Here is a 13438-nt window from a genome sequence, read left to right as displayed (position 1 = left end):
ATTCACTGAGCTGTTTATACATTTAGACAGTGAATAAAATGGACTGCAGTTTTAGGTAGATGGTGTGAGGCGAGAAAAATGAGAAAGTCTTTCCATAGTTAAGAATTTTTTTTAGAGAGTGGATGGAAAACGAAGCTGACGAGGAGTTAGCTACTCGTGTTTATTTGAAGTCGTTTCTCACCTGTCCTATTCCTTATGAAAAACACAGTGTAAGTAAATTTCAGAAGTAGATAGTTGTTTCATCATCAGAACAGGGAGATTGGGTTAAAGTTAGAGTAGGGCCGGGGGAACCGCAATGCCTGCAGGAGCCAGGAGGACGCTGGAAATAGGTCAAGTGTGTCTGATGAAAGACTTGGTGAAATAGTAGAGTGGAGTGGTGGTGCTCTGGAGAGCCCATGGCCTGTCGAAAGGCATTTAGGTTCACTTGAAAAAAAACTTAGCCATGAAAAACCTAACTGCAGGCCTATTTCAGCCAAGGTCAAACAGTTTGTGAGTTCTGGATTCATAAAATCCAAGACCCTGAGACCTCAGTGAATACCCACACAGGAACAAGAAACAACTGTTCAGAAGTCTTTGTTTTACATAAAAATGCTAAAATGGTGTATTTCATATGTTCGTGGCCTAAAACAATGCTAGTTACCATAGATTTGTACAGTACTGGTTATCCTATAAAAATTGGTTATTATTAACCAATGACTTACATTTTAAAAATACTATGCGTAAAAGAGTCTTTTGCTTATAGCAAAAGTATCTCAGTCTAACACCTATGAATCCCATGATACTGATGCAAAGTCTTGTGTGTATCTACATGTGCATTTTTGAGGGAAAAGGTTTGTACCTTTTTGTACCTACAAAAAGAAGAGAAACACCCAGGAAAAGGAAAGAAATCCAGAGAGAATCATTATCAGGCAGGTCCATCTGTAGGCAGAAATCTGGGTGCCGTAGATAATGTTCAGCCATAGATAATGTTCTTTGATGACAGAATTCTACCTATGAAAGAATAAGAGGAATGAGATATGTCTTCAGTCTTGGAAGGTCACTGGTGGGGCAATAGCAGGAACGTAGACATGGGACCAAACTCACTGGACCAAGATACACAGATTTCCTCAAACTGCACAAGACAAGGTCTAAATTATAGGAACCGAGTCAGAACCTGTCCCTCAGCAGAATTGGTGCCTCTGGTTTGAGAAGATCACCCCTGAGCCTGGACACTGTAGGGGGTGGCTCGGTGACTCGAGATAGTGAACTGGGATGCTGGCCTGGGCTGGAAGCCGAGCAGGTCCAAAAATAAGACAAATTTAAATACATGAATTAAGGAGACAAATAATATTTGCTGAGTGCCTACCATGTTTTGACAGCTAAGAGATGCTTCATTTGTACTGTCTCATTTAATTCCCTTAATAAATTATACCTAGAAGCCAAAATATGAGAAGCTTTCTTCTTTACAAAAGAATTCATTGCATCATGGTCCTCAGTATTTCTTCAAGGAAGGACAGATATTATCCCCATATTTCAGAAGAGCATAAAACTTCACAAAGTACCAAAGTTGCCCTAGACCAGCAAATTTCAGTGAAGGAGGAGAGTACATGCCCCTCTGAGAGGGGGTGGGGATGTCATTTTAAAAGATTTGCACAAGATAATATTTGTGCATTATAATATTTTAATTTGTTGATTTGGGAATACAAACTACAAAGAGATGCTCAGAGACGGGTTTATTTCTCAAGATCAGTAATTCTCAAGAGAAAGAAGAATATCCCCTTAATGAGAGTTGTTTGTATAACTACTCTGTTGTGAGATCTTTCTGTGATTTGCTACGACTTCCCAGGACACCGTAACAAATTGAGGCAGAGCACCCCAAAATGCTGATTCCCCCTTTAGCGCTCCCAGGCCACTCTGCCACAGATAATCCCACTGACAAGAAAGTATAATGTAAAGTGATCTTTCAGGAAACACATTAATGCCCCTTTCACTAAGTTTCCTCATAATGAGTTTTCCAAATAACTAATGGTTACTCATTAACAGTATTTTAACCTATTAAGAGTTTTAAAAAAAAGGGAAAAAGGCAATATATTGGTTCCATCCCATACCTTCCTAAAATGTATTATTCATGCTGTTGCCTTCTTAAATAAAAGTGGTTATTTTAGCTCTTCCTTACCACTCAAGATGGTCACTGTGACCATTGACCTGGGATATATAAGAGTGTCCTTGTCTCCTTTGCTATCTGTCATCAGGCTATCTGTTCATACAGTTTAGGTACCAACTCATATGGCCTATCTCCTTATAATATAATCTGAGCTGAGACACTGTAGGCAGATATTAAAACTCATTATAGTTTACTATTTTATGATCATTGAATCAAGTCCCCTCATTCTGCATATCTAAAATAAAAGACTCAGAGTTAAGACTTGCCCATGGTCACACAATGGATTATGGTAGAGCTGCATCTCACTTAGAATTTAAAGCTCATAAGGAAAAACATTATTTAGTCAAAATTGCCATTAGAAATTCCTTAAACTAATCTTTAAGCATGGTATATATGTTTTCTGTACTATAATTTTTATACTCATTGGAGTTTGGGTACTACAGCAATAGATGGAGGAAATAAAAGGAAAGTCTGCTGGCAAATTGGTGTCTATTCAAATCATTTGCCTTTAAGATAACCATCAAATCCATTGAATGAGAAATGAGATTTTTACTGTGTTCTTCTTTCTCAATGGAATTTTTCCATTTGGTTTTAGTATTAAGCCTCTGTAACCTTACTATATTTCAACTGATTGTTCCCTCTGCTGAAGATTAGAGGATTAAGTTCTAAAACTCAGATGTGAGTTAAACACAACTATAATACAACTCCATGAGGGGTAGAGAGTTTACAGGCACACAGGGCTCCTGGTTCCCCCTTTAGCACTTTTTCTGCTACAGTCTCCCTACCTAGTTATTAGAAATCAAGCTCTGGATATGACTTGAAAAACAGAAAAAAGGTTTGCTAACAAACTTCTCAGTAGTGATATCCAGTTTGCTTACTTCCTGTTTCTCCTTTGTTCCCTAAGTGATTAAGCTTGCTGCATAAGGCGGGTATTAGTAACTGAGAAGACTTTTGAGTTACATTCAGCCATTTTGATTAGTATCTTTGGTAACTTCTTTTTTCTCACAAACATATGGCAAAGCAACATGTAATGTTCCAATGATTGTGATTTCAAATTTAAAGTACTATTTGGTCATTCCTGAAACCTGAAACAAACATCTGGTGGTTAATAATGCTTTGAGGAAAAAAAAAAAAAGTACCTTAGTGCATTACCTCTGTCTATGATTCAAGATCATGGGCAAAAATAAGTAGATGAGATAAAGCCACAGGAGTTTGTTGGTCCATTCAATTAAAAAAAAATTTTTTTTTTTTAAAGAACTAAACTCTAAAGTAGGAGTTTCCTCTAAAGTAGGAAAGACAGTACAGACCATACAGTAATCTTAAGTACATCTTCCTTTCTGTCTCATCTTGCACTTAGATATAAACTATATCTAGTATAGATCCTCCCATTAGAAAAAAAGATTTGAATGCTTTCTTATCTCCATCCCATATATGCTCAGAATTATTGCAGTTTGTGCATACTGTCAGGTTCATGTTACCATGCATTTTTGTTAATGAGAATAGTATCTCCTACATTAAGACTTCTGTGCCAATTTTTCATATTTAATATTTTAAGATTTATTCTAACTCACACTTTCCATTACAATATGACACTTGGGGAAAAAATCTGAAATAAAGATGTACTGTCCTTTTTGCATTGTTGCTCATCTTAGGGAAAAAATTTTGGTTTTTTTAATGGGGGTAGTGTATTAGTCTGTTAGGGATGTCATAACAAAATACCATAGACTGGGTGGCTCAAATAATAAAAATTTATTTTTCACAGTTATGGAGGCTGGACATCCAAATTCAGGGTATCGGCAGTTTGGGCTTCTCCTGAGACCTCTCTGTTTGGCTTGCACGTGGTCACCTTCTTGCTGTGCCCTCACACGGCCTTTTCCCTGTGCCTGCACACCTCTGGTGTCTCTTCACCTTCTAAGAAGGACACCAGTCATATTGGATTAGGGCCCACCCTCGTGACCTCATTTAATTTTATTACCTCTTCAAAGACCCTAGCTCCAGATTACAGTCACATGGAAGGTTAGTGCTTCAACATATGAATTCTGGGGGGAACACAATTCAGTCCCTAACATGTAGCAATGCTTATTAATCAAACATTCTGTAATATCTTCCCCTTGAGGAAAAAAGTAAAATCTTAGGAAGGAAAGTGATAAAGTTATCATTTATATGTGATACCAAGTTATAGGAAATATAAATGTATATGTGACTCATTTATATGAGATGTCATTTATAAGCGAATGCACATAAAATAACCCTTAACTCCGTTGTTTAGCCTGTCTCGATAGAACTCACAAAGATTTATTTAGCAAAGGAACAGCCCAGCAGACTAGCAAGTCACACTTCCACGTACTGTTTGCCAGAAGAGACCAAGAAATATCCAGATTCAGAAATTCTCGATGAGACTGCTCCTCTTGCATCTGCTCTGAGGTCAAATCTACAGATTTGGTATTCATTCTCTGGAAGTGTGGCTTCCATATTTGAAAGAAGCCTGAGCCTGACTTAAGTGGCTTACAATAGCCAGGACATGGAAGCAACCTAAGTGTCCATCAACAGATGAATGGATAAAGGAGATGTGGCACCTATATACAATGGAATATTACTCAGCCATAAAAAGAAATGAAATTGAGTTATTTGTGGTGAGGTGGATGGACCTAGAGTCTGTCATACAGAGTGAAGTAGGTCAGAAAGAGAAAAACAAATACCGTATGCTAACACATATATATGGAATCTAAGAAAAAAAAAAAAAAAGGTCATGAAGAACCTAGGGGTAAGATGGGAATAAAGACACAGACCTACTAGAGAATGGACTTGAGGCTATGGGGAGGGGGAGGGGTGAGATGTGACAGGGTGAGAGAGTGTCATGGACATATATACACTACCAAATGTAAAATAGATAGCTAGTGGGAAGCAGCCGCATAGCACAGGGAGATCAGCTCGGTGCTTTGTGACCACCTAGAGGGGTGGGATAGGGAGGGTGGGAGGGAGGGAGACGCAAGAGGGAAGAGACATGGGAACATATGTATATGTATAACTGATTCACTTTGTTATAAAGCAGAAACTAACACACCATTGTAAAGCAATTATACTCCAATAAAGATGTTAAAAAAAAAAAAAGCAGGGCTTCCCTGGTGGCGCAGTGGTTGAGAATCTGCCTGCCAATGCAGGGGACACGGGTTCGAGCCCTGGTCCGGGAAGATCCCACATGCCGCGGAGCAACTGGGCCCGTGAGCCACAACTACTGAGCCTGCGCGTCTGGAGCCTGTGCTCCGCAACGGGAGGGGCCGCGATAGTGAGAGGCCCGCGCACCGCGATGAAGAGTGGCCCCCGCTTGCCGCAACTAGAGAAAGCCCTCGCACAGAAACGAAGACCCAACACAGCCAAAAATAAATATTAATTAATTAATTAATTTTTTAAAAAAAGCAGAGCCACAAGCCTGAGGAGCTTCAGCCACAACACACACTAAAGCAAAGGCCGCTGCAGTGCGAGTGCACGAATACAAGTCGGAATAGCCTCGTCCCTCCTGCGGCATAGACCACCTAGTTTTTTCAGAACACTGTGTTCTCTTGGATCATTTGCAATGTTCCCATTTCTGAATTATTTTAATGTCCTGGGTTAAGGGTTGCCAAATGTAGTAAATAAAAATATAGGATGCCCAGTTAAATTTGAATTGCAGGTAAACAATGAATATCTTTTTAGTATGAATATGTCTCATGCAATATTTGGGACGTACTTATACCAAAAAATAATTCCTGTATGGGACATACTAATACAAAAAAAAAATGTATTTGTTATTTATCTGAAATTCAAATTTAACTGTGGGTCCTATATTTTATCTGGCAACTCTACTTGGGGTTTAAGAATGAATCCTCCCCTTCCCGGACTCACCACCCTCTTAAACTTCCATCACCAACTTTGCAAATTTAACTTCCTGCACTTAATTTGGTGCTGCCCCAAAAGGTGAAAACCCCAGGTTTCAGGCTCCCTTCTGTTGTTATACTACTGTGATACACGGTTATAGATACTCTGTGTTAAAACACGAAAGTTAGTTTGGCCCAACTTTTCCCCCATGCTGAAATATTTGCATCTTTATAGCAATGTTCCACAATACTACTATGATAACATTAGTTGACACTATGTGCTTAACAGTGTGGGGAAGAATCTCTAAATCTCTAAACCTTGGGCTCAGTCTGCTCACCTGTGAATGGAGGGGACTGCATTCAAGGTATTTTCCCCCAAGGTTCCTTTAAAGAATTCCTTGCCACAAGTCTTGAAAGTGAGGTTCTGTTAATGTTCTCATTTGCCTTGTGAAACCTAATTATTCCTATTTCGGGTGAATCTCTTTCCCCTTCAAGTAAGTGGTGTTTAGATTACTAAATAAGAAGTGTTTCGGTTACTCGATTAACGGCTTCCTCTTTAAAGATGTTCGCCCTGAATTCCTCAAGGGCCAGAGAATGCACCCTTTATTTCCCTCCACTCCACTCACCCTAACACCAGACTTTGAGCACAGCGGGTGATCAGATGATGTGGTCCTGAAGGTGCTGATAATGATGAAACAATTCCATCGTGGTGGGTTTTCGGACTGTCGAAAATCATTTGCTGGGGACAGAAGCCCTCTCCGCGGGGTAGGAGACCGCCGTCTGGGAGCCGCTCGTTGTCCTCTTCCGCCATCTAGTGGCGCCAGGGTTGCTCTCCTTCGCTCAACTTGCTGTTCAGAGCTGCAGGTTTCAAAAATTGTAAATCAAATGCGTGAAGAGTTTTATTCTTGTCATTACAGTAAGAAGGGACTTAAAGAGTGTTTTGAGAGATAAAATGTAATGTGTTGATAAAAAAATAAGTATAACGCAATAGCCGACTTTAGTACCTGAACAGTATAGACTAAATTCATGCAATTTAGTCTCTTTAATATGTTCAAATGTTAACTTGACCATAGAACAAAAATATAGACTACAGAGTTCTAAGGAAGATATCTTTTTCAGGGGCTTTTGTATAATGTTCAAGGATTTTTAAATTTCAAAGAAACGTAATCGTAGCAGATGAAAAAGAGCGAAAGGGAAAGGAAATAAAGTTCTGATAAACGTTAAATTGTTTAGAGAAAAGTCTCAGTTCTGTATTTGACTTCAATTAAGTTAGAACTTATTATCATTATTATTTATACATGCAATACAATGTTTAATGAATGTTGAATGATATTTAGCTTTAATGTCCTATAATCTGGAACATTCTTCAAATGGCATGATAGTGAATTTAATTGTGTGATTCTAAAGTGAAAATAAATTTCTCTAATGAATGAAATAAAATATTTCTGAAGTGTGACTTATTTCCCATTAAAGCTGTTTTCACTGAATAACTATTATAGGAAATATATTTCTAACATTTTAATATTATTCTGGTTTCTTTTTATTTTTATTTAAAATGCCAATGCTATCATGCAGTGTTTAGGTCTCTCTCATAAAATATATTTAATTGCAATGCCACTTCAATCTTTAATATACTTGTGACCCAACTGAAAAAGTCTCCAATTTGTTTTCCAGGGTGGGAAAATACCCATAAGGTGGACAGCCCCAGAAGCTATTGCCTACAGAAAATTCTCCTCGGCAAGTGATGCATGGAGCTACGGCATTGTCATGTGGGAGGTCATGTCCTACGGAGAGAGACCTTACTGGGAAATGTCTAACCAAGATGTAAGTGCCACCCATAGTTAAACTGCCATTGTATGAATGCAGACATATTAGCATTGATGGGGAAACAACGCCTTTTGCCCTCACTCAAATTAGCCCTTATCTTCCTGAGAGTTGTCAGGGTCTGTGGCCAAACTTGAGCAGCCTTTCACTCTGAGCTGTATTTGGTGTCATAAGGGCCAGCTGATGGACTTTGTCACGTAAGTACCTGATCTATGTCTTACATCTGATACTTCCACATATATCACTCTAAGGTAGTGTGACTGTGCTCATGCAATAGCCTTGGCCTACAGGTGACAAAAAACAATGAATAATGTTTACTTTTCATTTCTCCCTTAGAGCAATTTACTGTACCACTGTAAAGAGCAAACTCATGTAGACTAGATATCCCTTAGTAGAAAAAGACTGAATGCTTTCAAGCAATGGATTATCAATACGTGTCATCTAGTACAGCTCTTTTGAGATACATGACCCTCTTTGCAATCTGTTTTGTTTCCGTTTTATCTGTAAAAACTACCTTGGTGGCTAATAATACTATAGAACAGGATAGTTAACACACATTTGACCTCTATGGGACTGTCCAAGGTAGTCAAAATATGCTAGTATCCTGACAATGCAAGTAAATGTGCTGTCAGAGCTGCAAATATATTTTAATATCCCACACCCTCATCCCAGAATTGAGACTTGGTCTACTCATTTGCCTCCTCCAAGTATCTAATGGTTTCTGAGTCAATGGCAATGGGAAGTCAGCTCTAATGGGATTCTGAATGTTCATAAGGGGAAACAAAGACTATATGACTATAGAAAATCCCTAAACACAGTCAACTCCTGTCACATCTCTTCTCTGTTTTCCATTCAATTGCTTGAGCCACCCCTCCACACCTCACACTCATTACTTTACCCCCACCTCAAGTTGTCCAAGTATCTTAAGGGTTTGTTCAGTGACAGAGAAGGTTTATCCTTTTTGAATGCCAGACACAGAGAAGACTGGGTTTTGGTTAGCTCACCACGGCTACTGTTTCTCCCTGCCTTGGAGTGTTGCTTTAGAAGCTGGGTCCTGCTCAGTCCTGTAGGTGCCTACTGACTCTGCGGAGAATACCAGGTCCAGAAACCTACATGGCAGCAGGTTCAAGGTCATAAAACACTGCTCAATCTTGCTCTTTAAAGCACATCATCAAAACATAAAGCCAGGTGGCTCGGTCCTGCAGAACATTTGCCCTTAAGTACAGAGTACGCCGTAATCAGCAGCCTTTGCTCCACTCCCAACACTTAGACTTTTGGGATCCAGGTCATTTGCCTAGAGTTTACTGTCCTTCAGGGAATTTTATTTGAAGGACCTCATTGCTCTTTCCTGTCTCTGGGCCTTGTTTGGGGCAACTTGTGACCACCTCTCCAGCTCTTCTTAAAATTGAATCCCAGAAGCAGAAATTCGTCCCTTCTCTCCCAGAAGGAACTCATCTTTCTTTAACCAGTTATCCAAGGTAATAGAAGCCCTGGATTCAGTCACCATAGTTCCTGCTCTACTCTTAACCCAAAATAACGCTTGCCTGCCTGTCCTACTTTGACATGACTAAAATAAGCCATTCAAGCAAATCTCTAGAATAAAAAGTCCTCCCAGATGAGTTAAAAGTCCTCCAGATGAGTTAAAGTCTTCACTGCACAGAAGAGCCCTCAGTTCAAGTGCCCTCCTTAACTGGTACTCCATTTAGTCCTTGTCTTAACCTGTTTCCTGACAGACGTAAAATAAAAAATTGCCTAACTCAGAGGACTCCAAGCTTTACTAATAATACATCCTTGCCAGTAAAAAGTTCTTGAGCGTTCACAACTGACACATGTATACTCATTTGCACATTGTATACAAGTACTACCGTACTAATATATTCATTTTTCATTAAAAAATATTCATTGGGTGCCTTCTCTGTTTCAGGAAGCGGAGATACAACAGAAAACAAGTGTTACACCTGGAAGGGACCATAAAGATTATCTAGTCCAACCCAAGTTGAACTTGGTTATGAAACTGAGGCTTAGAGAAGTGACATGATTTCCCTAGAATCACATAGTAAGTGCTTTGACAGTGATATTAGAAGACAATTCTAGTAACCTTTTAGAAGACGTTATGGGCAAGGAGAAGAGAAGAGGGGATAACTGCCTCTTTCATGGTGGTTTAGTTTCCAGTCTATGGGTCAGTGATTTCTTGCCCTCATTGAGTTTATATTCTAGCAAGAGGGAAACAGACTTTAAACAAAGTAAATCAGTAAAATATATAATATGTAACCTGATAATCACTGCTTTGGGGGAAAAAAGCAAGAAAGGAGAATAAGAAATGCTAAGGGTTTGATTTTAAATATATTATATATATTGCCAAATACATTTGTAACAGTCATTTCATTATGGCCATAAAAGTCATAGTCATTCTTATTAGACATGCATAAATAGTCTTTCTTACAATAGGATGAGACAAATAAACATAAAGAGAAGTTCTATTATTTTTCCTGCCTCCTGGAATATCATCTTGCCGCCTGGGGTACATTGTACCACCAATTTGGTAACCACGGCCATCGTTATGTAGACTATAATTCAACAATGACAGTGCCTCAGTTTCATGACCAATAAATACAATGAAAGGACTAGGTTGAATGATTTTTAATATCCCTTTTAACAGTAACATGCTATGGTTTTATAATCTCTGGAGAAATAGTTTTATCATACTTGTCTCAGGAAAGGAATGATTCAGATTGTTCTTTTCTCAAGTTTAGGAATCTCTGTGGAGGTACAAGAAATCCGATAGGACTTCCACAGAGCAGAGCATGTACAAGGGAAGATACCAGGCTGCAAGACAGATTTTCTAGGAGAGCAGCCTCTGAGAGAAAAAGCCCAAATGTGTAGTTTCCAACACAGACCCCCATGTAAATTGTTCTTAACTGTTGCCTAGCGTAGTCCAAACCCTGTTGTCAACTCCTCCCTTCCTGGATCGTGCCCAACAGTTCACCCAGCCATTCTGGCCATGTGTGTTGATGATCTGTGTCCAAGATGACCATTTACAGAGCCATTCCGTCTATTAAACCTCATTTGGCCACAAAGACTATATCTGGAATCAGAAGAAGTTGCTGCAGCCAGGAATAGACTCCTGGACATTAAGCCCATCCTCATTCGTTCAGGGTTGCCAATGCCCACAGCACAAGGCTGAATGCTCCCTCCACCCAGAGCTTGGTTGTTCTTCAAGGACCAGGTAAGGGCTAAGCTGGTTATTTTCATGGTCTTTGAGTGGCTACTAAAGAATATGCAAGCAAGAATCTGAAAAGAGGAGAACAAAAAGTTCTGGGGAAAATAAATAAAAAGCCAAACCCTCTAGGTCCTCAGATCAATACAAGAGGAGAGGAAAGTACTAAGAGCTCAAATCTTTTATGTATCTTGTGAATATTCTTTGCTGCTGCAGTAGAGTTGAAATTCTGTTTAGCTTAACATATTGGAAGTCAGAGTATCTGTGACAGATCCTGAAACCAGAATTTCTGTTTGGAAGCAGAAATAGCTTAATCAAAACTTTCCAAGCTGCTCTCTCCAAATATTAGTTATTTCCTGTTTGTCCTGCATTTCTCATGTTTGATCGAAGTTCAGTCTTGTGTTTGACTTTATGCAACCAAGGTGTATTTTAAATAAGGAAAGTCATTTTTAGACAGTAAAAATTCAACTATGCTCTGTTTTAATATTTTATATTTTTATTACATTTTGGTGAGTTTAATTTATGGGCTTAGTTGAATATGGAATGTTAACATGCTTTAGGATTTTAAATGAGTTTAGGAAATTTCAGATAGTTTTCATGAAATAGTCCCTCCATTCTGCAGACTGTGGCATATTTTATTGCAATGAACGATTCTGAGTTTACATAATCTATGTTCGTGAATAACATAATGATTTTCCCAAAGGTCAGTGGTAATGTACATTAGGAATGTACATAAGGAAATGAGAAAACACAGAGTACCCAGGACTAGTCCATAAAAGACATACCAAACGTAACAGTAGGTGCCATCTGCTTAGCCTTTCAGCAGTTTGAACACATGCCAGTCACTGGGCATGTGGATGGGGATGGAGAACTGGAAAATCCAGCCCCCGCTGCCAAGGAGCCCTCTGTGTAGGGGAGGAGATGAAGTTCTGGCATTTCTAAGTCTTGCCCCTGCCCCCAAGTAGAATGTACACTCCTCAAGAGTGGACCTCAGGCCTTCTTTTCCTTTTTAATATAAACAACATTGTGTGAATGCAACATAGCTATTTTTTAGCATATGCCAAAAAAGCATGCATACTCTATTATTCAAGGTACTTTTGATTATAAATGACAGAAACTCAATGTGAACTAACTTAAGTAAAAATAAATTTTTTCATTCATGAGACTAAGAAGGAGTTGAGCAGTGCTATATCTCGGGGATCTGCGGGATTTTTAGTGCTTCCCAAGCACTAGGTCCATTGACCTCATTTTCTCCTATTGCAAAGGTCTTCTTCTTTGCTTTATTCTTCTTTATGCTCCAGGGTTCAGCATTCCAGCTTAGCAACCTCAGCAGAATGAAACCTTCTCTCTGTGAAAATTCATACACCAATCCCAGAGAAGACTGGTTGGCTGTGTTAGGGCTCTACCCAACTCTGAACCAAAACCATGCCAGGGAATGGACACTAGGATCGGCCCAGCAAGGTTTAGGTACCAGCATGTGCATTCGGAGGTGGGTGGAGCATTGTGGTTGGCAATTTCCCCATAATCACATGGAGTGAGGAAGGAAGTCCCCAAGGGAAAGCAGTTGTGCTGCCAGAGATATACTATAGTATTCTTTTCTGTGCATTGTTTTCAAGAACAGTTTTATTTATTGCAGTATCAAATGGCACCAAAATATTAACACTGTGCATCATTATATTCTAGTGCGGCAGCAGGTGTAGTGGAAAGATCATGAGAGCTTTAGAGCAGGGTTTCACAACCTCGGAACTATTGTTGGGCCAAATAATCCTTTGTTGTGGTGTGCGGGCAGGGGTGCTGTCCTGTGCATCTTTCACACCATCCCCGGCTTCTACCCACTAGGTGCGAGTAGCACCCTCCCAGTCATGACAACCGAAACTGCCCCCAAACATTGCCCAGTCAGAGATGGAGTATAAAAATCACTCCCAGTTAGAAGCCACTGCTTTAGAGCTAGAAAGATCGGGGTTGAAATCCCAGCTCTGCAGTTCACGGGCCATGTACTCTTAGGCAAGGGGTTTCAGCTTTCTGAGACACTGTCTATAATGGGGTTCAAAATACTCAACTGCAGGATTTGAAAAAGTGAAAGATAACATATATAAAGCACCTGGTACATAGAAGGTATTTAATTAATCAATGGTAATAATCATAGCTTGCAATTTCTGAATTTATTATGAGCCAAGTATTTTAGGATATTGGCTCATTTAATCCTCAGAATAATTCTTTAAGATAGATACTCTTTTTACTCCCATTTGTAGATACGAGGCTTTCTAGAAAGTTTAAACAACTTACCCAAGGTTACTAGATGGTTAACGATAGAACTGAAGTTGAAGCCCCCTACTTACTCCTAAGTGCATGCTTTTACCCTCTGAGCTATACCGTAGAAGTCTAATTTTCAAAGGAGTC

At 39.3% G+C, this 13438-nt stretch overlaps 1 protein-coding gene across 2 annotated transcripts in view; it reads left to right on the top strand.

The window, feature by feature from the left end:
- EPHA6 (EPH receptor A6) overlaps positions 1-13438 on the top strand; it is an 839145-nt gene that overhangs the window by 798639 nt on the left and 27068 nt on the right. For both annotated transcript variants that reach the window (XM_068545596.1, XM_068545595.1), the window contains one exon: positions 7672-7821. In XM_068545596.1, coding sequence (XP_068401697.1) covers positions 7672-7821 — 150 coding nt within the window. The remainder of the gene's footprint in view (positions 1-7671; positions 7822-13438) is intronic.

This window comes from Eschrichtius robustus, chromosome 6 (genome assembly GCF_028021215.1).
Source record: "Eschrichtius robustus isolate mEscRob2 chromosome 6, mEscRob2.pri, whole genome shotgun sequence".
Classification (NCBI taxonomy): domain Eukaryota; kingdom Metazoa; phylum Chordata; class Mammalia; order Artiodactyla; family Eschrichtiidae; genus Eschrichtius; species Eschrichtius robustus.
This window is presented reverse-complemented; position numbering and strand designations above follow the sequence as displayed.